The following is a 22,947-nucleotide window of genomic DNA, read 5'->3' on the forward strand; positions in this document are numbered from 1 at the left end:
TCCTCCCAGCCTACTTAAACTAACCCTTTCAATACATCCTTGTATTCCTTTCTCCCTCGTGTACTGATCAAGCTTCCCTTTAAATGCATCTATGCTATTCCCCTCAACTACTCCGTGTCTTTTGGTAGCACGTTCCACATTCTAACCACACTCTGGGTAAAGAAGTTTCTCCTAAATTCCCTATTGGATTTATTTGTGACCATCATATTTATGGTCTCTGGTTTGGGCAGTTTAATCAGTGCTGTTCAATGTAACATTTTTATTTATGCAACCTTATTGCATATGTAAAGCACATGTTCTGGTGAAGGGATAGCGAATGTACGATTTTATTGCCATTTTTTTCATTCTTGGCACAAAGAATATTGTCCACCAAGTAATAGACAACCTTTTTCTGTCACCAAATATGGTTAAATATTATTCAAATTATTTATCTTAAGTATTTTTGCTGTGAAAATAAACATACAATTGAAATATTATGGATGTATCGAAGACTAGAAAATCGCAAAAGATCAATGTACACCATATTCCATCAGTATTATGTACAGGACAACTCAAAGGATGTGTGTCATTTTATAAATTGTTTTTAAAGTGGTGCTGTAAAATTATTTGCTTACATATATTAATTTCTATGCACTTTATTACCACACAGAAACTTCAGAAGATGAAGATGCTCCCTCAGTTGCTCCCTCCAGTTCAATTGATGGTAATAACACAGACTCTGAATTTGAGAAGGGCCTAAGGCACAAAATCAAGCGACAAGAGTTATCTCAAACAGCAACACCAGTCAAGGATGAGTATGAATTTGATGAGGATGATGAGGAAGATAGAGTACCACCCGTTGACGACAAACATTTGCTGAAAAAAGATTATAGAAAGGACTTAAAAATGAACAGTTGCATTTCTATTCCTAAATTAGAGACAAAAACGTATTCTAAAAATTCTCTTCTAACACCAAAGAAAACTCCACGACGTATTTTATCTGACACAAACAGCTCAGATGAAGAAGATAGATTAATACGCTTCTCTCCTCCTCTTACCAGGCCTCCGGTGCACTCCAGTCTGCACAATGCAAGTTCTAAACAAAGAGAGTCACCAGTAAAAAAACAGCAAAAGGAAAAAACAAAAGCGAAAAAAAAATGGAAAAAAGAGGTGAAAAACAAGGAAGTCCAATTGGGTAAGGATGAAGACCAATTCAATTCATCTGCAACAGAAAGTGATGACTCAGAAAGTGAGGAGGAGGATAAGGGTTCCATACAGAGTGGAATTAGCATGAAGGACTCTTATATGAGCCTGAAAGAATCAACAATGTTCTCTTCACTGTCTGCGTCCTGTTCTTCCTCTCAAGGGAGCTATGTGTCATCAAAGCATGTTCCCAGTCTTGTGGAACAACATTCTAAACCCTGGCGAGCTGATAGTTGGAAATCAAACATGTCACCAGTCTGGTCTGATGTGAGTTCTTTGTCAGAGTCTGTGAGAACGCGAATCACAAGTGAATCTGATTATTCTTCGGAAGGTTCAAGTTTAGAGTCTGTTAAACAAATGAAAGAGAAGAAGGACCATAAAAAGAAAAACCTCATCGATGGAGATGTTACGGAGAAGAAAATGGCAGAAGATATCTTTAAGATTTTGAACGCTGATGGAATAGTTCGGAAACTTGATAAGCAGGGCAAAGTTGTTAAAAAGCATAAAGTGAAGCACAAGCACAAAATGAAAGACAAGGAAAAAGGGAGATTACAGAGTATTCTGACAGGCCACGATAGATTTTCAAAAAGTGAGTATTTAGATATAGAGGCGTCTAAGCAAAAAGCAGACAAATCTTTAAGTGCAGAAAATGAAAACCTTTCGATTGATAAAGTAAAAATAGTTAAACATGACAAAGAACAATTAAAGAAGGAAGACAAAGAAAAGCTTTTAAAAGTCAAACCTGAAGAAAAAGACTGGTTACTCAAAGATGATTCAGGGAAAGCCTGCAAAGAAGAAAAGTTAAAGAAATTCAAAGACTCCTCAAAAGATAACTACAAATCTGTAAAAGAGGAGAAAGACAAAATGTTCAAAGTAGATAAAGAAAAACCCTTTAAAGAGAAAGAAAAATCTTCTAAAGAAGAAAAGCTTAAAATCCACAAAGATGATAAAAAGAAAAAAGCAAAAGACAAATGTTCAAAAGGCGAAAAACATTCAAAACCAGATAAAGATAAGACTCCAAAAGATGACAAGGAAAAACTGAAAAAAGAAAAGGCTCGTAAAGAGGAGTCAGATTATGAGGATCTGAAAATTAGGAGTCAATTTATAGACAGTGACGATAGGTTCAGTGTGTCTGATCATGAAGATAAATGGTTTTCAGATTTGTCCTCTGATTCTTCTTTCTATGATTTAAAAGGGGAAGATAATTGGAGTATTCCAATTAAAGACTTTAAGGAACACAAAGATGGCACAGCAGGGAAACTGGTTGTTGAAACTATGAAAGAAGAATGTAAGGAAAAGAAAAAGGAATCGAAGTTAAAAGAAAGGCGAGAACTAAATGAAAAGCGTCATGAGAAAGACTACTTGAGAAAGAAAGATCGAGAGTATGTAGAAAAAAGTGCAGAGAAGAAAAAGGACCAATCTGATAAACATAAGTCGGGTCAGGGCTGTCTTCTGGAAAAGGATAAAAAAAGAAAAGACTCTAATGAAAGTATTAAAGACCGAAAAGATAAAGATGCCATTGAAAGCATTAAAGAACGCAAAGACACTATTTCTGAATTCAACAAGGAAAGAAAAGACCTTAAGGGAAAACCAGAAGATGTCTCCAAAAGTGATTTAAAAGAGTATGGAAGTGAATGTTTCTTTAAAGAGAAGCTTGAAGGTGATTTCAGTGGAAGAACATTGGAAGCAAGGGAGAGACATTATTCGGGGAAAGAGAAGGACAAAAAAGATGGAACTGAAAAGAAGGACAAAATAAAAATTGAAAAACACAAAGACAAGTCGAAGGAGAAAGCTTCTTTGGAAATTGAAAAGGAAAAAATAGAGAAAAGCATGAATGATAAATTCTTAAAAGACAAAGATACTGATAAAGAAAAACTATACAGAGAGTTGGGTAGTTTCAAAGACAAAAGGGAACAAAAGGAAAAGAACAAAGATCTTTACAGCCGAGACAAGGACAGAAAAATGTCAGAACTAAGTAAAGAAAAGAGAGAGAAGAATGTAATGGAAAAAGATAAAGACTTTACAGAAAGAAAAGAGAAAGAAAAATCAGATAAACAAAAAGTAACTGATCTGGAACTAGGAAAGGAAAAGAGCTGGCATAGCATAGCAAATGACATCTTCACAGATGAAAGTGGGGATGATCTAGATTATTGTGACAGAGAACTTGGGAGTAATGAGATGTGCAGAAGTGACTCACTGCCTGAAAAAGAAGAGATGAAGGCAGAGAAGGAACTGTTTCCAACTGAAAAACACCGAAAATACTCCGCTGATAAACAACATTCAGCGGAGAAGCAGAAAGATAAAGAATTCAAAGAGAAGAAAAAGGATAAAATATTAACAGACTGTGGGAAAGACAAGAGAGAAAAAAGTTTGTCTGAAAAACATAAAGAAAAGAAAGATAAAGAGCTAGTTGATAAATTTAAGGAAAGAAAGGACAGAGTGTCAACAGATTCAAACCTAGAAAAGAAAGTCAAGCCAAAGCTTCCAGAAAAGCGACACTCCAATGATGATAAGTTGAAAGGAAAGCCCAAGGAAAAAACTGATAAAGAATTTTTATTAAAAGAAAGAAGGCTTTCAAAAGGAAATATTACGGAAGAGGAAAGGAAATGCCCAGAAAAACAGCAAGATACAACTTTCAATGAATTTAAAGAGGATTCCAATGACAAGATAAGTGAAATTTCATCTGACAGCTTTACAGACCGAGCACATGATTCCACAATGTGTAGTTTAAATGATGTTTTGACTATTGGTCAAGATATTGCAAAGGAAAAGTTAAAGGATTCTCTTTCCATTTTGTATTCACAAGAAAAAATCAAAGAAAAAGAGAGAAATAGGCATTCGTCGTCATCATCATCGTCAAAAAAAAATCATGAAAAAGATAAGATGAAGAAAGAAAAACGGGATAAGTCTGAGGAATTCAAAGAAGCTGCTGGTAAAAGAGAAGGTCCAACATTTGAACGAGAGCCCTTGATGTCTGATGGTGATTTTATAAGTCATCTTATAAAAGCTGAGAAAGATGATGAACTGGACAAAAGTGGGGATGCTACATTAAGTGAGAAGAAAGAGAAGAGTGAGCCTGAAAAGGAATTTTCTAAAAAAGTAGAAAAAGAAAAAGTTTCTAGTGCTTTCATCAGTATCAAGGAGAGGGATAAAGACAAAAAAAAGAAAGACAAACATAAGGACAAATCAAAAGATGACAAAGAAAAGCACAAGGAAAAACATGGAGAATTGACCATGGTCTTCAAACATTCAAAAGAAGAACAAAAGTCTGGACTTAAAGACTCTCTTCCAATAGTTAGAGAATCAGGTGGAAACAAAGAAAAAACAAAAGATGACTGTTTCAAAAATAATGAAATTAAACAAAAGGAAAAAATCAAAGATGGTGCAGAAAAGGACAAAAGTGAATCTCTTAAGTTAAGAATGAATGAAAACGATAAACTAAACCAGTCAAAAGAAGTATCCCGTAAGGACAACAGGCCTAAGGAAAAGCTTTTAGGCGATGGAGACCTGATGATGACCAGCTTTGAGCGTATGCTAAGCCAGAAAGATGTAGAAATTGAAGAACGTCACAAAAGGCATAAAGAAAGAATGAAACTGAAGGAGAAGATGAGACACAGGTCAGGAGATCCCAAGTTTAGGGAAAAAATCAGAAGTACAGAAGAAATACGTAGGAAGAATTTTGATATGCTAACCAAAAAACCAGGTTCACTTGACTCTCAACAAAGGGACAAAAAATTTAGAGATCAAGGACCAGGTCACATTATGTCACCGGATATAAAGACTCAGCCAGTTACCGGTCCCGATGTGAAAGACTGGCTTTCCACTCCTGGACTGAAAGAGAATTTGCCTGCTTCACCAAGATCTGACCAAGATAGACCCACAGGTGTTCCAAAACTGACTCCAATGATTTCTTGTCCAAGTTATGAAGACTTACTGCCTACGCCCCATACTCCTAACTGTGTGAATGAAGATTTTACTGATCTGTTTGAAGGAATAGAGTCCCAAAATTCAGTGTCTATGTCAGCAATATCCATGAATGCCTGCTCCCCTACCTTTTTTGATAGATATATAAATGTCCCCACTAGCATTCAAGAGAATCCAAATCAGACACCAATTAGCACCGTCCCTAGCCTCTATCGATCAATGTCGATGGATACCAGGAGGCCACCAGAAGAAGAATTTAACATTAATTCTGAGAAATTCTACAGGCAACAGAGTGTGCCAACTTCAGCAGACTATGAAGCTTCTATTCCTCAGCCAATGGAGGAAAAATCAATTGTTCAGTCTGAGAAGTTCTCTAGCTTGTCCCCATCATATATTTCACCTGAGTATGGGACTTCACCACCACAATTGGAACAGTCCCGTTCTGGAGTGGCCAAGTCATTTACTGAAAATCTTACCCCTTCACCTGAAAGTGTACTTAATCATTTGCAGGCAAAACCTTTGCCATCATATAAATGTGATCAACTGGAGCCATCTCTAGATAGCTTAGTTACCGATTTTGGTTTGCCATTAGATTCTTCAGAACAGCAACCAAGTATTCCCTTGATTTCTCCTAATTCAGCTTTAAGTGCCAGTCTCCTGCCTTCATCTGGAGACCCATTTACTCCTAATGATTCAGCCCAGAATAAACTAAGCTATACATCATCTTTGCACAGACCATGTGAACAGCTCAGTCTGAGCCCAATGGATAATTCATTGGATCATTCAGTGAATTGGTCAATGTGTTCTGAGTTGCAGCTGAAGTCACCTCAAAGATCTCTCAGTGAACCTTCCAGGCCCCTTTGTCCTTCAGAGACCATGCATACCACAACCGTGCCATTTGTTTCATCTGTTTCATCTCCTTTCCCTGAATCCCCTGTCCAGTGCCCAATGTCGATCCCTGACTCGGGTCAAGATGGAGACGGAGGTGATGTGACAGGAGTGGACCAAAGTGAAGAGTCAGCAGCTTTAGATGGTGCTATCCCATTTATGTCTCCTATTAGAACAAATTCGCCATTTGAATCTTGCAAACCACTTCCTGATCAATCTGCTATTAATGTACCTCCAGAAACACAAAACATGGCAGTGGAAAGCCAGCAGGAACCAATGAAAATTTCAGAAAAATGTGATGAGCTACAGCAGAATATTACTTCTGAAGTCCAGGAACAACCCTTACCATGGAATGATCCTTTTCCAAATTCCATAGATGAACTTGATCTGGGACCATTTTCACTTCCAATGCTGCCATTACAAGACAAAGACGACCCAGACATTGAAATGACAGAGCCCGAATCTGAAGAAATCGCTAAAATAAATTACACTAATGATTCTGTAGCTATGAGTACTCATACTGAAGGTATAGATCATCCTGATGTATCATCAGGGGAAGAACATGAAGCTATTAGTGTGAGTCTAAAGCCAGAGCCTACATTAGCAGAGGATAAAATTGAGGAAAGTGTTAGTAACGTAACTGTAGAAAAGACCTCAGTAAGTACTGAAGAGATTGAAGAAAATGATGCTCAGCAGCTTTCAGTGCAACATTCTGAATCGAGTACAGAATTTGAAGATAAAGCTGTGGAAGTTGCTCCTAATTCTTTGGCAGATGATACCATTCTCACAGTACCTGAAGCTACAGAGGCAACAGTTAAACCAATAACTGAGGCAGCAAAGGCAACCAAAGTAGAAGAGATTCCTCAACGAATCACAAGGAACCGAGCACAAATGTTGGCTAATCAAAGCAAACAAAATAACACTGCCATTTTGGAGAAGGATACTGCTCCAGCTCAATTAGGAAAAGCAAAAGGACGAATAGTAGAGGAGGACGATACACAAGCGCAGCATCCACGCAAGCGAAAAATCCCTCGTGCAAATCATCAACCAATCATTCTCAACCCATCAGCACAGCAGACCCGAGAAATGATCCAGCAAACATTGGCAGCTATTGTTGATGCAATTAAACTAGATACGATTGAACCATATCACAGTGACAGATCAAACCCCTATTTTGAGTACCTTCAAATTCGTAAAAAGATTGAAGAAAAACGTAAAATCCTGTGCTGTATTATCCCACAAGCACCTCAGTGCTATGCTGAATATGTCACTTATACTGGTTCCTATTTGCTGGATGGAAAGCCTCTCAGCAAACTCCATATTCCAGTGGTAAGTGGAAGCCTTGATCTGTTAATTTTTCCTCCCAATTTTCTCCCTTCTATTCTTGCTAAGGTACAGTTCCATGGCCTGGTACCCTGCCCAAGTAATTAACCTTCATGTGTGAGCCTAGCCGATTCAAAGTAGGACAGCATGACCATTCCGAATCATCACGTTCTCGCCCAATCTCAACCTGCATAAACACGCACATTCTAGCCACAGTCACTGGATAGCAGTTGGTAGCAGAACCGTGGCTGATTTCCAACCCCTTCCCCATTGCAGCCACTGAAGTATTTCTGTGGAAATTAAAAATCTAGTTCCTCAAAGCAATAATATCTGTTATCAACAGTAATTTGTCTAGTGGAATATATTGTCCAAAACTGAAGTTACTACTTTGTTATTACATTGGAGCTTTGTCTGATATCGCTCATTGTTAAAAATACACATGAAACCTAGATATTGACAGTTGCTTTAAATATTCTTGCAACACCCTAACTTTTTTCAATGGCCCTGAAATTTTGGTTGGAGGCTTCTTTCGAACGAACGCCTCATCGGAGAATTTTTACGAATTTAGCCGGTGGTCCCGGAGGCACCTGGGATTCCGGTGGGGAGGCCTTCTCTTCCCGGACTGCGGAGCGCGCTCCAGTCCTCGATGTTCCAATGCGGAAGGTGCAGGTAAAGTATTCCACAGCATTCTCATTAATAGCAATGAGAACTCCGTATCGACAAGTTCTCATTGCCATTAATGAGAAAAAAACAAACACTAAACACCATAATAAAAAATAAGAAACACACCTCACATAATTAAAATTAATTGAAATTAAAGTTAATAAATGTCTTAGAAAAAAATAATATATTTTCGATTTTTTTTTTTTATTTAATTTTTTTTTTAAAGTTTTGTAATTAAGGTTTAAAATAAACTTACCTTAGTGGGCAGGGTTTTTAACATTAAAATGTGTTTTTTACATTTTATTTTAATGTTTTTGTAAGTTTTTAAAACTCATGCTGGTAAAAGTAGGCTATGTGCCTGCTTTTACCAAGTGCAAGAGTTTTCAGGACATTCTCTGGGCAAGAGATGGGTAAATACCACCATCTTGCCCATGTGAATGTCTTGGCTGTGGGGATACGGAGGATCTGTCGAAAACCGGCTTTTACGATGCCTTCCCGGGTCCGTGTACACTTCATATGTACCTGGGGCAGCTGGGATTTCTGCCCCATTAAGGACTTTTAAGACTTAGCCAGTCAAATGGGTAAGAAACATGAGTGACAATCTACTGAATTGACTACAAACTGCTATTGTTTGGCTCCAGCCTTAATATTTTTTGTTATGATTTGGATGTAGAATAAATCTTTTCGATTTATTAATGCAGCTTATTTTTAAAGTTTGTTTTTGAAAGATGCATGTACATGGTAAGTGGCATTAGGTACACATATATATTGATGGTAGGTGGCGTAGCTGGAGTAAACAAATTATATCTGAACGTATTTGGTAATGTTTGTAGACAAACTTTTAAAAATGTCAAGAATGAATAATAAATAATGTGAAAAATTTCAGCTTTAATAAACTAACCTTTTCAACTTCATAGATTGCGCCACCTCCATCTTTGTGTGAGCCGTTGAAAGAACTTTTCAGACAGCAGGAAGCAGTGCGCGGAAAACTGCGCCTTCAACATAGCATTGAGCGGGTAAATTATGTTCCTTTTAAACAAGTCCATTTGCCAGTTGAAATATCTTTTTTCCTGAATCTACAATTTGATAGAACTATTAAAATTCATTTAAAGGCTAATTCCAGTCTGAATAGAGTTGTGTGCTAAGATTAAAGTTCATTTTTTGTAAATGGATGACAGATCTAGATACTGTTGTTGTTTGGAGATCCCCTGGGGGCTAAATTCGATAGCTCCTGAAAACGGGCGCAAGGATTGTGATGCGTGATTTACCTGCGCCCGTTCAGTGTAATGCAGGCAGCACGCCAACTTAATGCTGCCTGCTAATTTCAATGATTTCACTATGCAGCCTGTGCTTATCACGCTGTTTATTGGCTGCACGCAAAATCGTTACTTGCTAGTACCAGTTAATGCTTGCCTGCGCCTCTTAAAGAGGGGGTGCATTGTGGCTGGAGCAGGTGCTGAAAGTCGTTCATTGAAGTGAATATGACCTGGGAAACAGTGAAAATGGCACAACATGGGAGAAAAGGGGCTCCAAGGTTTTTGGATGCTACACTGGAGGCCTTGGTAGAGGAGGTGAAAAGGAGGAGATCTGTCCTATTTCAGGAGGCCCTCCAGACATACACTCAGAAGGCAGTGGGAGCAGATAGCTGTGGAGGTCAATGCCGGGAGTCGAGCCCCGAGGACCTGGAAGTAGTGTCGCAAGTTCAATGACCTCACACGGGTGGTCACGGTCAACGATGCATCTTCATATGTCATACCCTACCAAATGCAACACGAGCTTCAGCCACTGCTCAATGCCCCACACCCCATCGCTCGCCTACCAACAATCTCGCCTCATACCTAACATTCATATGCTTCACCTTGCTCTCACACACTTTGTACTGCTGCAAGCCTCACACCCATATCTCACAGCTTGCACACACTGCCAGCTATTCAAACATGACAGCCACATCAGCCAAACAGATTGCACAACACTCACTAACACACTTCCCTCCCTCTTGCAGGACAAGTTGGCACACAACCGGAAGCAGCAGGACTGAACAGGAGGGGGACAGACACTTCTGCATATCCCAACCCCCATGGAGGAGACCATGCTGGCCATTATTGGAATGACCATTACTGAGGCCGTGGTCAGTGGCGGGGCTAAAACCATCGAAGATGACGGTATCCTCATAGCTAATCCTCCTTCTCGCATCCCACTTCCCTGCAAACCCCACAATCTCTTCTGATTTACAAGCTTTAGATGGTGTAAGCATGCATCTCTAACCCCGGCTTCCCCCTCACCATAACCTTACCCGTATGCCTTTATCCTTTCAGATACCCAAGTATTGCCACCTGGGCCAGGCATTGGTGGAAGAGCAAGAAGACAGTGATGGCGAAGACACAGTCACTCAATTTAACAGTCGCCGCCACCAGCTCAGATACTGATCCTACGCCTATCTTGGAGGATATCGTACAGGCGGGAACTGCATGCCGTGAAGCACCTAGCAGGAGTGGCCTACAGCCAGAACAGGGGAAAGGATAGCGCAGCTGCCAGCTTGCTGGAGGGCGAGGTAGCACACATTCTGCTGCAGAGCACTCAGATGAGGACTTTGATGGGGCAAGCTACTTAAGAAGGATGATGGGCAGACACAACAAAATGCTTGATGCATTCGAAAGCCTGCGTGCAATGTCAAGGAGCATGGAGAGGTCCGGCACCAACTTAGCACAGGGCTTTGCGCAGAGTTTGGAGCCCTTCCATCCATTCGCATATTTGTGGACCCTACCATGATGCAGCATCTGATGGCCGATGTCTCGTCGTCTTTTGCAGCACAAGCAGCAGCCACCAAACGTCTGAATGCTGCAGTGGAAGCTCAGACTGCTATAATGCAAGGTCAAATTGCTCCCATGCAAGCTTGGACTGCTACCATCATTGCTTTGGATTAGTGTTCAAAGGGGTTTGCAGAGTGTCAGCTGTCCAGCAATCTGTTCTCCAACTCGGATTGTTGAAGCACTGCCCCAAGGTGTGGCAGTGGCTCCATGGAGCGCAAACCTGCTGTCCTTGCTCAGGATGACAGCAATTGTCCTCTCACCACTGCCACTCTGCCAGTGCCCTTGCTGTTGCCCATCAGCCAACCAGTCCAGACTGCTGCTGCCCATGCCGAGATAGTGCAATTCGCAGCTGGGCCTTCTAGGCCCAGAGCTGCTTAAGGTCGTCCTCCAAGGCTATCTGCAGTCTCCTCCACTGAAAATCAGCAGCCTTCCACAAACCATGCGGCAGCCACTGGGGTAGCATTGCGTAAAGGCACTACAACAGGCAAAGGCACACAGAAGACTGGCATTAAAGGAATGCACAAGGGCGATTTAGTTTATATTGACATGCAATATGGCATGATTTGATGCTTAAATTTGGTTTGGAAGGAGCCAGGTGCATAACATTTCATTGGCACAGTGACCTTCACACCCAGTGGCAATGTGGCCCTTGTCCTGCTCAGAGGTTGCAGTTGTGGCTGTAACAGGTGGCAGATTTCAGTGAGGATGTCCTTACTGAAGTGCAGACGTCTCGGACATTGTTCCTCGCTGAGGTTCAAGTAGGAAAATTGCTCCCTGAACACTCCTGGCAGTTATGGACTCCTGCTGCGAGGCCTTCTCCTCCTCGTTCTCAGAAGGCTGTGGGTTCAAAACTAGGCTGATAGTCCAGTGCAGTGCTGAGGAAGTGCTGCACTATCTGAGGTGCAGTCTTTTGGATGAGACATTAAACTGAGGGCCCCGTCTGCTGTGTCAAGTGGATGTAAAAGATCCCATGGCACTATTTTCAAAGAAGAGCAGCGGAGTTATCTCCGATGTCCTGGCCAATATTTATCCCTCAATCAATATAACAAAAAACAAGTTAGCCTCTCATTATCACATTGCTGTTTGTGGGAGCTTGCTTGTGTGCCAATTGGCTGCCACGTTTTCCACATTCCAACAGTGACTACACTCAAAGTACTTCATTGGCGATAAAGCACCTTGAGATATCCGGTGGTCGTGAAAGGCACTATATAAATTCAAGTCTTTTTCTTTCCTCCCACGTCGAGCAGCTTGTCCTGCTCTGCGTGGCCTCTGTTCATTCTCCAAGACAGCTGTATTCGAAAGGGAATTCCTACTAGTGCATCCATGTCTGGCAGCAAGTGGTTTGTACAGAAGCCTTTGAAATTAGGAAACAGTCCTCGGCACCTGCCATACCACTCCCTGTAGACTTTTGCATCTTGAAACAACGATAGAAAACACCAAACACTTGTAGAATCGTAGCAACAGCCAGAAGAAATCAACCAACAACTAACGTGTAATTAGCTGATCCCTTTAAATAGCACTGGTTGGGAGCAGTGGTGGGGTGGTCTTTCCTGCTGCTGAACATATGTTCACCTGTGAGATGTTGAGAGAGGGTGTTAACTGGATCAGTGAGCTCCAAAATTGCGCTATTGGCACCAAAGTAGCATTGCATGCTGATTGATGTCATGACCTGTCTGCTCTGCATACTTCTAGCTGACGTTCAGTGCTTGCGTGCTCGCTAACCCCCTCATCAATATGGCGTTTGGTGTGATTTGCCCCACAAGTGTGTACATGCACTCCGCAAACACCATTTTGGAGCTCTAAGGGCACTCTGGATGCTACGGATCCGAATTTTATGCCACATGTTGTTTGCCTAGATTTGTAGGGAAATGGGATTGAGTTGTACATAAAACAGACTTGTGAAAAATGACAGTTCATAGTATTTGATCTCATTTATTATCTTACTGTCTCAAATTACATATTATATAGTAGGTTTCTATTCATACTTGTACAATACCTGTACTTCTAAAGTGGCACTAATATTGCACGCCCCAGTAGCTATATGGACTCCCACGGCTGCAAGCATTGGGTAAATCATAAGTATGAGATTCTCATTTGATTCAGCTACACACTTGAAGCATTGCCTCATATTTGAAAACACAAACATAGTTTAAAGCTGCAGTATTTGTCACATTACACCTGGGCAGATGACCAGATATTACCTTAATAGTTCGCTGATTCAAACACACTGAATCTTCTGTTATTGTTAGTGACTGAGTCTTGTCTTCTGATAATTTTACAAATAAATGCATTAGTACTGTGGGCAATCATGGAGCAATGCTTCATGCTTTTGTTTGAGTGTACACTTGTAGTCCTCATATCTTACCCAACATCAGAATAATGCAAGTGGGTAGAAAAACATGCTCGTGAGTACAGAAAGAGGAGGATAGAGCAGATGAACACGTGGCTGGAAAGATGGTGCAGGCAGGAAGGCTTTAGTTTCCTGAGGCATTGGGACCTGTACAAACTGGACAGGTTACTCCTCAACAGAGCCGGGACCAATATCTTCGTGGGGAGCGGGGGGTGGTTTAAACTAGTTTGGCAGGGGGATGGGAACCTGAAAATAGATTCAGTAGGGAGGGGAGTAAAGCTGGAATTAGAAAGCAAAAATAAAGAAAGTGAGTTTGAAGGAGAGAGGAAACAAATAGGAAAAAAGGATTAAAAAAACAAACTTAAAGGCACTTTGTCTAAATGCACGTAGCATTTGTAACAAAATAGATGAGTTGAGACAAATGGGTATGATCTGATAGCCATTCCAGAGACATGGTTGCAAGGTGACCAGGACTGGGAATTAAATATTCAGGGGTACTTGACAATCCGGAAGGACAGACAAAAAGGAAAAGGAGGTGGGGTTGCTCTATTGATAAAGGATGGACTCACTGATAGTAAGAAACGATATTGGCTCAAATGATATGGGTGTTGAAACAGTTTGGGTGGAGATAAGGAACAATAAGGGGGAAAAGTCACTGGTGGGCATAGTATATAGGCCCCCTAACAGTTGGTCGGAGCATAAACCAGGAAATAGTGGGGGCTTGTAAAAAGGGTAACGGCAATAATCATGGGCGATTTTAACCTCCATATTGATTGGACAAATCAAATTGGTCAGGGTAGCCTTGAGGAGGAGTTCATAGAGTGCAGAAGGGATGGGTTCCTTGAGCAGTATGTAATGGAACCAACCAAGGAGCAGGCTATCTTAGATCTGGTCCTGTGTAATGAAACAGGATTAATAAACAATCTCCTAGTAAAGGATCCCCTCGGAATGAGTGATCATAGCATGATTGAATTTCAAATTCAGATGGAGGGTGAGAAAGTTGGATCTCTAACCAGCGTACTAAGCTTGAATAAAGGAGACTATGACGGTATGAGGGCAGAGTTGGGTAAAGTGGACTGGGAAAATAGATTAAAGTGTAGGACGGTTGATGAACAGTGGTGTACATTGAAGGAGCTATTTCACAACTCCCAAGAAAAATATATTCCAGTGAGGAGGAAAGGATGTAAGGGAACGGATAGCCATCTGTGGCTAACGAAAGAAATAAAGGATGGTATCCAATTAAAAACAAGGTCTTACAAAGTGGTCAAAACTAGTAGGAGGACAGAAAACTGGGAAGCTTTTAAAAGCCAGCAAAGAACGACTAAAAAAATGATTAAGAAAGGGAAGATAAGACTATAAAAGTAAACTAGTACAAAATATAAAAACAGATAGCAAGAGTTTCTAGAGGTATATAAAAAGGAAAAGGGTGGCTAAAGTAAATGTTGGTCCCTTAGAGGACGTGACCGGAGAATTAGTAATGGGGAACATGGAGATGGCAGAAACTCTGAACAATTATTTTGTATCAGTCTTTACGGTGGAGGTTACTAACAATATTCCGACAGTGGATAGTCTCGGGGCTATGAGGGGGAGGAGCTTAACACGATCACAATCACTAAGGAGGTGGTACTCAGTAAGATAATGGGACTAAAGGTAGATAAATCCCCTGGACCTGAAGGCTTGCACCCTAGGGCCTTAAGAGAAGTAGCAGCAGGGGTTGTGGATGCATTGGTTGTAATTTACCAAAATTCCCTGGATTCTGGGGAGGTCCGAGCAGATTTGAAAACTGCAAATGTAACACCCCTATTTAAAAAAGGAGGCGAACAAAAAGCAGGAAACTATAGACAAGTTAGAGTAACATCTGTGGTTGGGAAAATGTTGGAGTCCATTATTAATGAAGCAGTAGCAGGACATTTGGAAAAGCAAAATTCGGTCAGGACAAATTCGAACAATATAAAGATGGAGGAAAAGCAATGTGTGAGGAGGAAACAAAAAATCTGCAAAAGGACATAGACCGGCTAAGTGAGTGGGCAAAAATTTGGCAGATGGAGTATAATGTTGGAAAGTGTGAGATCATGCACTTTGGCAGAAAAAAAAATCAAAGAGCAAGTTATTATTTAAATGGAGAAAGATTGCAAAGTGCTGCAGTACAGCAGGACCTGGGGGTACTTGTGCATGAAACACAAAAGGATAGTATGCAGGTACAGCAAGTGATCAGGAAGGACAATGGTATCTTGGCCTTTATTGCAAAGGGGATGGAGTATAAAAGCATGGAAATCTTGCTACAGTTATATAAGATATTGGTGAGGCAGTTTTGGTTTCCATATTTACGAAAGGATATACTTGCTTTGGAGGAAGTTCAGAGAAGGTTCACTCGGTTGATTCCGGGGATGAGGGGTTGACTTATGAGGAAAGGTTGAGCAGGTTGGGCCTCTACTCATTGGAATTCAGAAGAATGAGAGGTAATCTTATCAATGTATAAGATGATGAGGGGGCTTGACAAGGTGGATGCAGAGAGGATGTTTCCACTGATGGGGGAGACTAGAACTAGAGGGCATGATCTTAGAATAAGGGGTCACCCATTTAAAACAGAAATGAGGAGAAATTTCTTCTGAGGGTTGTTAATCTGTGGAATTCGCTGCCTCAGAGAGCTGTGGAAGCTGGGACATTGAATAAATTTAAGACAGAAATAGACAGTTTCTTAAACAATAAGGGGTTATGGGAAGCGGGCGGGGACGTGGAGCTGAGTCCATGATCAGATCAGCCATGATCTTATTAAATGGCGGAGCAGGCTCGAGGGATCGTATGGCCTACTCCTGCTCTATTTCTTATGTTCTTATGTAACACGTAAGAACATAGTTGCATTTCTATGAAATTAGTGCCAATGCTACTTCCTTCCATATGGTGTGAAAGTGACAGTAATATATTTTATTTCTCTGTCACTCAGCTTCATTTTAGCTCAGTTGGTAGCACATTCCCCTCTGATTCTGAAGGCATACGTTCAAGCTCCACTCCAGGACTTAAGCACATAATCTAGGCTGACACTTCAGTGCAGTACTGAGGGAGTGCTGCATTGTTGGGGGTGCCATCTTTTGAATGAGATGTTAAAGAATGCCATGGCACAATTTGAAGAGCATGGGAATTCTCCCAGTGCTCTGGCCAAGATACAATCTGCACCACCAAAACAGATTCACTGATATTTATTGTTTGCTGTTTGTGGGGCATTGCTATCTCATTTGCCTCCATCAGAACACACATTATATAAATGCAGCTTCGTTCTTTTCTCTCTCTGCTCCTGCCTTTTTCATTCTCTCACATTGCCGTTTCTTTGTATTTTCCTTTTCTCTGCCTCTTTGCTTTTCACAGTTTGTCTGACTGATGCATTCATTTTATTTTTAACAAATAAGTTAAGCGCTGTCTTCTGCTGCATCAACGTGGCTCTCTCTAAACTCAAGCACCACCTGAAATTTGCTATTAGTTGTATTAATTAACTTACCTGCTACATATTTTGTACCGAGAAGTTTTAGATGAGTTACTAACGAGATATTTTACAGATTGTTATTTAACATATTTTCTGTTTTAAACACTATGGGGTATAATTATTTTTTTTCTTTATCAGGAGAAGCTGATAGTTTCATGTGAGCAAGAAATTCTCCGAGTACACTGTCGAGCAGCAAGAACAATAGCAAATCAAGCAGTGCCATTCAGTGCCTGCACAATGTTACTTGACTCTGAGGTTTACAACATGCCATCAGAAAATCAGGTAAGTGCACAAATTTAGCACACTTCTACTCTTCTCCAACACTTTGTACCAGTTTCAATTTTGAGATCTCTTTCGCATATAGAAATGCCGTTATGATTTTTAAAACGGTAAGTCCTCTCACTTGACGGTAGAGTATTACATTTTGAGTATTAACACAAACTGAAATTATGCTTTGGCTGTTATTATTCTTTGTACCACACCTGCAACAACATCTGTGGTTCATTTCATTGAAATTAGTAGAAATATGAAATTGATGCAGGAAAATGATAAATACTACCTCATTTGTTCAACCTGCATATGCAAAAAGGACTGCCTTCATCCCACAAGGAAAGGAATGGCCTAGAGACACTATTCCTGTAAGAAATTTGTCCCATGCACAGCCAGTTTCATCAGGTAATCCATTCCATTTCCTTGAATAAAAGGCATCATTCTGCACACTTAAGTTCATTTTCTCCTGTTACAGCAGAAAAGTTTTTTTTAATGCTTAGCGGTTTGCTGCATTGTGATTCGTGCATTTAAACTTCTTGCAGTCTGGAATTGCTCTGTAACAATGTTTTTGAAAATTTGTTCACTTTGTTTTTTAAAAAAAAATTGCCAGCTGTACAGGCCACCCCTATAATTGAGGAAAAACAGAAGCCCTCATTTTAAAAAGTCACAAGTGGTGACTAAAGTAAGTGTGCAGTTGCAAGCTTGTGTGGGTGCACTTAATTTAATTTTAAACAAGTGTACGTGCATGGAAATGCAGTATGAATCTGTAATTTGGGGTACTTCATTAATCTTGCCAGTCGTACTTGTGTATCAGTGCTCCCTGCTGACATCAGCATTCACTGTTTAAAGCAACTTAAATATTCATAACATTAACAGAAATATTTAATCTATATAATTAAAAATCTTGCATCTAGTGTGTGTTTATAGTGCATGAGAGAGTATATGTTGCACTTTTAAGTTCAAACATGCAAAATGTATGTAACATTGTCTATTACGCTTGCTAGATTGGCTCAATTCCCATATTCATAAAGCAAATTAATATTAACAGAACAGAGCTGATACCGTGCGATATTACTGAGTAGGCAGGAAAAATACCAATGAACAGCAAACTGAAATTGCCAAAATATTTCATCTGTCAGGATATTGTACAAAAAACATACATGTAGTATTAAAAATAATAATTCTCACATAAAAACCTAAATGATTCATGAGATGAAATTTTGTAAACTTAATCATAACATTTTCTACGACCTGTTGAAAATCTGTCCATTTTTGCCTGCAGCGATGTACCATCTCGGGACTCTGAGGTATCAAATGTGCTGCTTCCTTGTAGTTTGCTTTTTGAAACTGGGCTTTTCAGGCCTCTGAACATGCTTGACTACTGTGCTAGTACCAATCCTACAGCAAACTATTCCAGCTTTTGTTACCAAAATGTTGTGCGTTTCCCAGAGACCGGTGGTTCTGCTCCCTTCATACATCGGCCAGTCAGCTACTCCACCCCTCTCCCTGGCAACTGTGAGGCTGAATCTCGGGATTGCTACCAGTGCCACATGCTAGCCAGAGTAGGAATCACAGGATAGCTCAGATGAATACGTGGCTTGAGCAATGGTGCAGCAGGGAGGGATTCAAATTCCTGGGGCATTGGAACCGGTTCTGGGGGAGGTGGGACCAGTACAATCCGGACGGTCTGCACCTGGGCAGAATCGGAACCAATGTCCTCGGGGGAGTGTTTGCTAGTGCTGTTGGGGAGGAGTTAAACTAATATGGCAGGGGGATGGGAACCAATGCAGGGAGATAGAGGGAAACAAAAAGGAGGCAAAAGCAAAAGACAGAAAGGAGATGAGGAAAAGTGGAGGGCAGAGAAACCCAAGGCAAAGAACAAAAAGGACCATTGTACAGCAAAATTCTAAAAGGACAGAGGGTGTTCAAAAAAACAAGCCTAAAGGCTTTGTGTCTTAATGCAAGGAGTATCCGCAATAAGGTGGATGAATTAACTCTGCAAATAGATGTTAACAAATATGATGTGATTGGGATTACGGAGACGTGGCTCCAGGATGATCAGGGCTGGGAACGCAACATCCAGGGGTATTCAACATTCAGGAAGGATAGAATAAAAGGAAAAGGAGGTGGGGTAGCATTGCTGGTTAAGGAGGAGATTAAGGCAATAGTTAGGAAGGACATTAGCTTGGATGATGTGGAATCTATATGGGTAGAGCTACAGAACACCAAAGGGCAAAAAACGTTAGTGGGAGTTGTGTACAGACCTCCAAACAGTAGTAGTGATGTTCGGGAGGGCATCAAACAGGAAATTAGGGGTGCATGCAATAAAGGTGCAGCAGTTATAATGGGTGACTTTAATATGCACATAGATTGGGCTAACCAAACTGGAAGCAATACGGTGGAGGAGGATTTCCTGGAGTGCATAAGGGATGGTTTTTTAGACCAATATGTCGAGGAACCAACTAGGGGGGAGGCCATCTTAGACTGGGTGTTATGTAATGAGAGAGGATTAATTAGCAATCTCGTTGTGCGAGGCCCCTTGGGGAAGAGTGACCATAATATGGTGGAATTCTGCATTAGGATGGAGAATGAAACAGTTAATTCAGAGACCATGGTCCAGAACTTAAAGAAGGCTAACTTTGAAGGTATGAGGCGTGAATTAGCTGGGATGGATTGGCGAATGATACTTAAAGGGTTGACTGTGGATGGGCAATGGCAGACATTTAGAGACCGCATGGATGAAGTACAACAATTGTACATTCCTGTCTGGCGTAAAAATAAAAAAGGGAAGGTGGCTCAACCGTGGCTATCAAGGGAAATCAGGGATAGTATTAAAGCCAAGGAAGTGGCATACAAATTGGCCAGAAATAGCAGCGAACCTGGGGACTGGGGGAAATTTAGAACTCAGCAGAGGAGGACAAAGGGTTTGATTAGGGCAGGGAAAATGGAGTATGAGAAGAAGCTTGCAGGGAACATTAAGACGGATTGCAAAAGTTTCGATAGATATGTAAAGAGAAAAAGGTTAGTAAAGACAAACGTTGGTCCCCTGCAGTCAGAATCAGGGGAAGTCATAACGGGGAACAAAGAAATGGCGGACCAATTGAACAAGTACTTTGGTTCGGTATTCACAAACAACCTTCCGGTTATAAAAGGAGTCGGGGGGGTCTAGTAAGGAGGAGGAACTGAGGGAAATCCTTATTAGCCGGGAAATTGTGTTGGGGAGATTGATGGGATTGAAGGCCGATAAATCCCCAGGGCCTGATGGACTGCATCCCAGAGTACTTAAGGAGGTGGCCTTGGAAATAGTGGATGCGTTGACAGTCATTTTCCAACATTCCATTGACTCTGGATCAGTTCCTATAGAGTGAAGGGTAGCCAATGTAACCCCACTTTTTAAAAATGGAGGGAGAGAGAAAACAGGGAATTATAGACCGGTCAGCCTGACATCGGTAGTGGGTAAAATGATGGAATCAATTATTAAGGATGTCATAGCAGTGCATTTGGAAAGAGGTGACATGATAGGTCCAAGTCAGCATGGATTTGTGAAAGGGAAATCATGCTTGACAAATCTTCTGGAATTTTTTGAGGATGTTTCCAGTAGAGTGGACAAGGGAGAACCAGTTGATGTGGTATATTTGGACTTTCAGAAGGCGTTCGACAAGGTCCCACACAAGAGATTGATGTGCAAAGTTAGAGCACATGGGATTGGGGGTAGTGTGCTGACATGGATTGAGAACTGGTTGTCAGACAGGAAGCAAAGAGTAGGAGTAAATGGGTACTTTTCAGAATGGCAGGCAGTGACTAGTGGGGTACCGCAAGGTTCTGTGCTGGGGCCCCAGCTGTTTACACTGTACATTAATGATTTAGATGAGGGGATTAAATGTAGTATCTCCAAATTTGCGGATGACACTAAGTTGGGTGGCAGTGTGAGCTGCGAGGAGGATGCTGTGAGGCTGCAGAGCGACTTGGATAGGTTAGGTGAGTGGGCAAATGCATGGCAGATGAAGTATAATGTGGATAAATGTGAGGTTATCCACTTTGGTGGTAAAAACAGAGAGACAGACTATTATCTGAATGGTGACAGATTAGGAAAAGGGAAGGTGCAACGAGACCTGGGTGTCATGGTACATCAGTCATTGAAGGTTGGCATGCAGGTGCAGCAGGCAGTTAAGAAAGCAAATGGCATGTTGGCCTTCATAGCAAGGGGATTTGAGTACAGGGGCAGGGAGGTGTTGCTACAGTTGTACAGGGCATTGGTGAGGTCACACCTCTGGAGTAATTGTGTACAGTTTTGGTCTCCTAACCTGAGGAAGGACATTCTTGCTATTGAGGGAGTGCAGCGAAGGTTCACCAGACTGATTCCCGGGATGGCGGGACTGACCTATCAAGAAAGACTGTATCAACTGGGCTTGTATTCACTGGAGTTCAGAAGAATGAGAGGGGACCTCATAGAAACATTTAAAATTCTGACGGGGTTAGACAGGTTAGATGCAGGAAGAATGTTCCCAATGTTGGGGAAGTCCAGAACCAGAGGTCACAGTCTAAGGATAAGGGGTAAGCCATTTAGGACCGAGGTGCGGCGGAACTTCTTCACCCAGAGAGTGGTGAACCTGTGGAATTCTCTACCACAGAAAGTTGTTGAGGCCAATTCACTAAATATATTCAAAAAGGAGTTAGATGAGGTCCTTACTACTCGGGGGATCAAGGGGTATGGCGAGAAAGCAGGAATGGGGCACTGAAGTTGAATGTTCAGCCATGAACTCATTGAATGGCGCTGCAGGCTAGAAGGGCCGAATGGCCTACTCCTGCACCTATTTTCTATGTTTCTATTCGCAACCTTGGTGCCATATTTGATCCTGAGATTGAGCATAGCCGCTCAATCACTAAGACTGCCGATTTCCACCTCCGGAACATCGCCCGACTCTGCCCCGCCTCAGTTTATCTGCTGCTGAAACCCTCATCCATGCCTTTGTTTCCTATAGACTTGACTATCCCAACGCAATTCCAGCCAGCCTCCCACATTCTACCCTCCCATGCCCATGTCCTAACTCGCATCAGGTCCCGTTCATCTATTACCCTGTGATCATAAGAAATAGGAGCAGGAGTAGGCCAAAAGGCCCGTCGAGCCTGCATTCAAGATCATGGCTGATCATCGACCTCAATTCCACTTCCCCACCCAATCTCCTTATCCCTTGATTACACATGACTCCAAAAATCTATCTATCTCAACCATGAATATACTCAGACACAGAATCCACAGCCCTCTGGGGCAGAGAATTCCAAAGATTCACAACCCCCTGAGTGAAGAAATTCCTCCTCATCTCTCTTAAATGGCATATCCCTTATCCTGAGACTGTGCCCCCTAGTTCTAGACACTCCAGCCAGGGGGAAAGACTTTTCAGCATCTACCTTGTCAGTCCCCTTCAGAATCTTGTATGTTTCAATGAAATCGCCTCTCATTCTTCTAAATGCCCGAGAGTATAGGCCAATTCTACACAATCTCTCATCGTAAGACAGCTCCCTCATCCCAGGAATCAATCTAATGAACTTTTGTTGCACCGCCTCTAAGGCAAGTATATCCTTCCTTAGATAAGGAGACCAAAACTGTGCACAGTCCTCCAGGTGTGGTCTCACCAAGGCCCTGTACAATTGTAGCAAGACTTCCTTACTCTTGTACACCAACCCCCTTGCAATAAAGAACAACATGCCATTTGCCATCCTCATTTGCTGTACCTGTAACCTTTAAAAGTATCTTGCCATTTAAAAAATATTCTGTTTTTCTATTCTTCCTGTCAAAGTGAATAACCTCACATTTCCCTACATTATAGTCAATCTGCCATCTTACTGCCCACTCACTTAGTCTATCTATATCCCTTTGTAGACTCTGTTCTCCTCACAGCTTACTGTCTCACCTAGCTTTGTATTGTCAGCAAACTTGGATACATTACACTCGGTCTCTTCATCTCTGTCATTAATATAGATTGTAAATAGATGAGGCCCCAGCACTGATCCTTGTGACACCTCAAAGGTTGCAGCCTTTCAACCTGAAAAATACCCAT

General features: G+C 41.4%; 1 protein-coding gene across 7 annotated transcripts in view; it reads left to right on the forward strand.

Annotated features, from left to right (window-relative positions):
* Positions 1-22,947, forward strand: part of ankrd11 (ankyrin repeat domain 11) — a 273,694-nt gene that overhangs the window by 231,665 nt on the left and 19,082 nt on the right. For 4 of the 7 annotated variants that reach the window (XM_070898151.1, XM_070898150.1, XM_070898152.1 and 1 more), the window contains 3 exons: positions 650-7,323; positions 8,898-8,996; positions 16,757-16,900. In XM_070898151.1, coding sequence (XP_070754252.1) covers positions 650-7,323; positions 8,898-8,996; positions 16,757-16,900 — 6,917 coding nt within the window. Of the gene's footprint in view, positions 1-649; positions 7,324-8,897; positions 8,997-9,982; positions 10,244-10,295; positions 10,583-16,756; positions 16,901-17,498; positions 17,555-22,947 lie in introns of those variants that run through there. The other 3 variants (XM_070898153.1, XM_070898154.1, XM_070898156.1) reach the window with 3 other exon arrangements.

This window comes from Pristiophorus japonicus, chromosome 13 (assembly GCF_044704955.1).
Source record: "Pristiophorus japonicus isolate sPriJap1 chromosome 13, sPriJap1.hap1, whole genome shotgun sequence".
Lineage (NCBI taxonomy): Eukaryota > Metazoa > Chordata > Chondrichthyes > Pristiophoridae > Pristiophorus > Pristiophorus japonicus.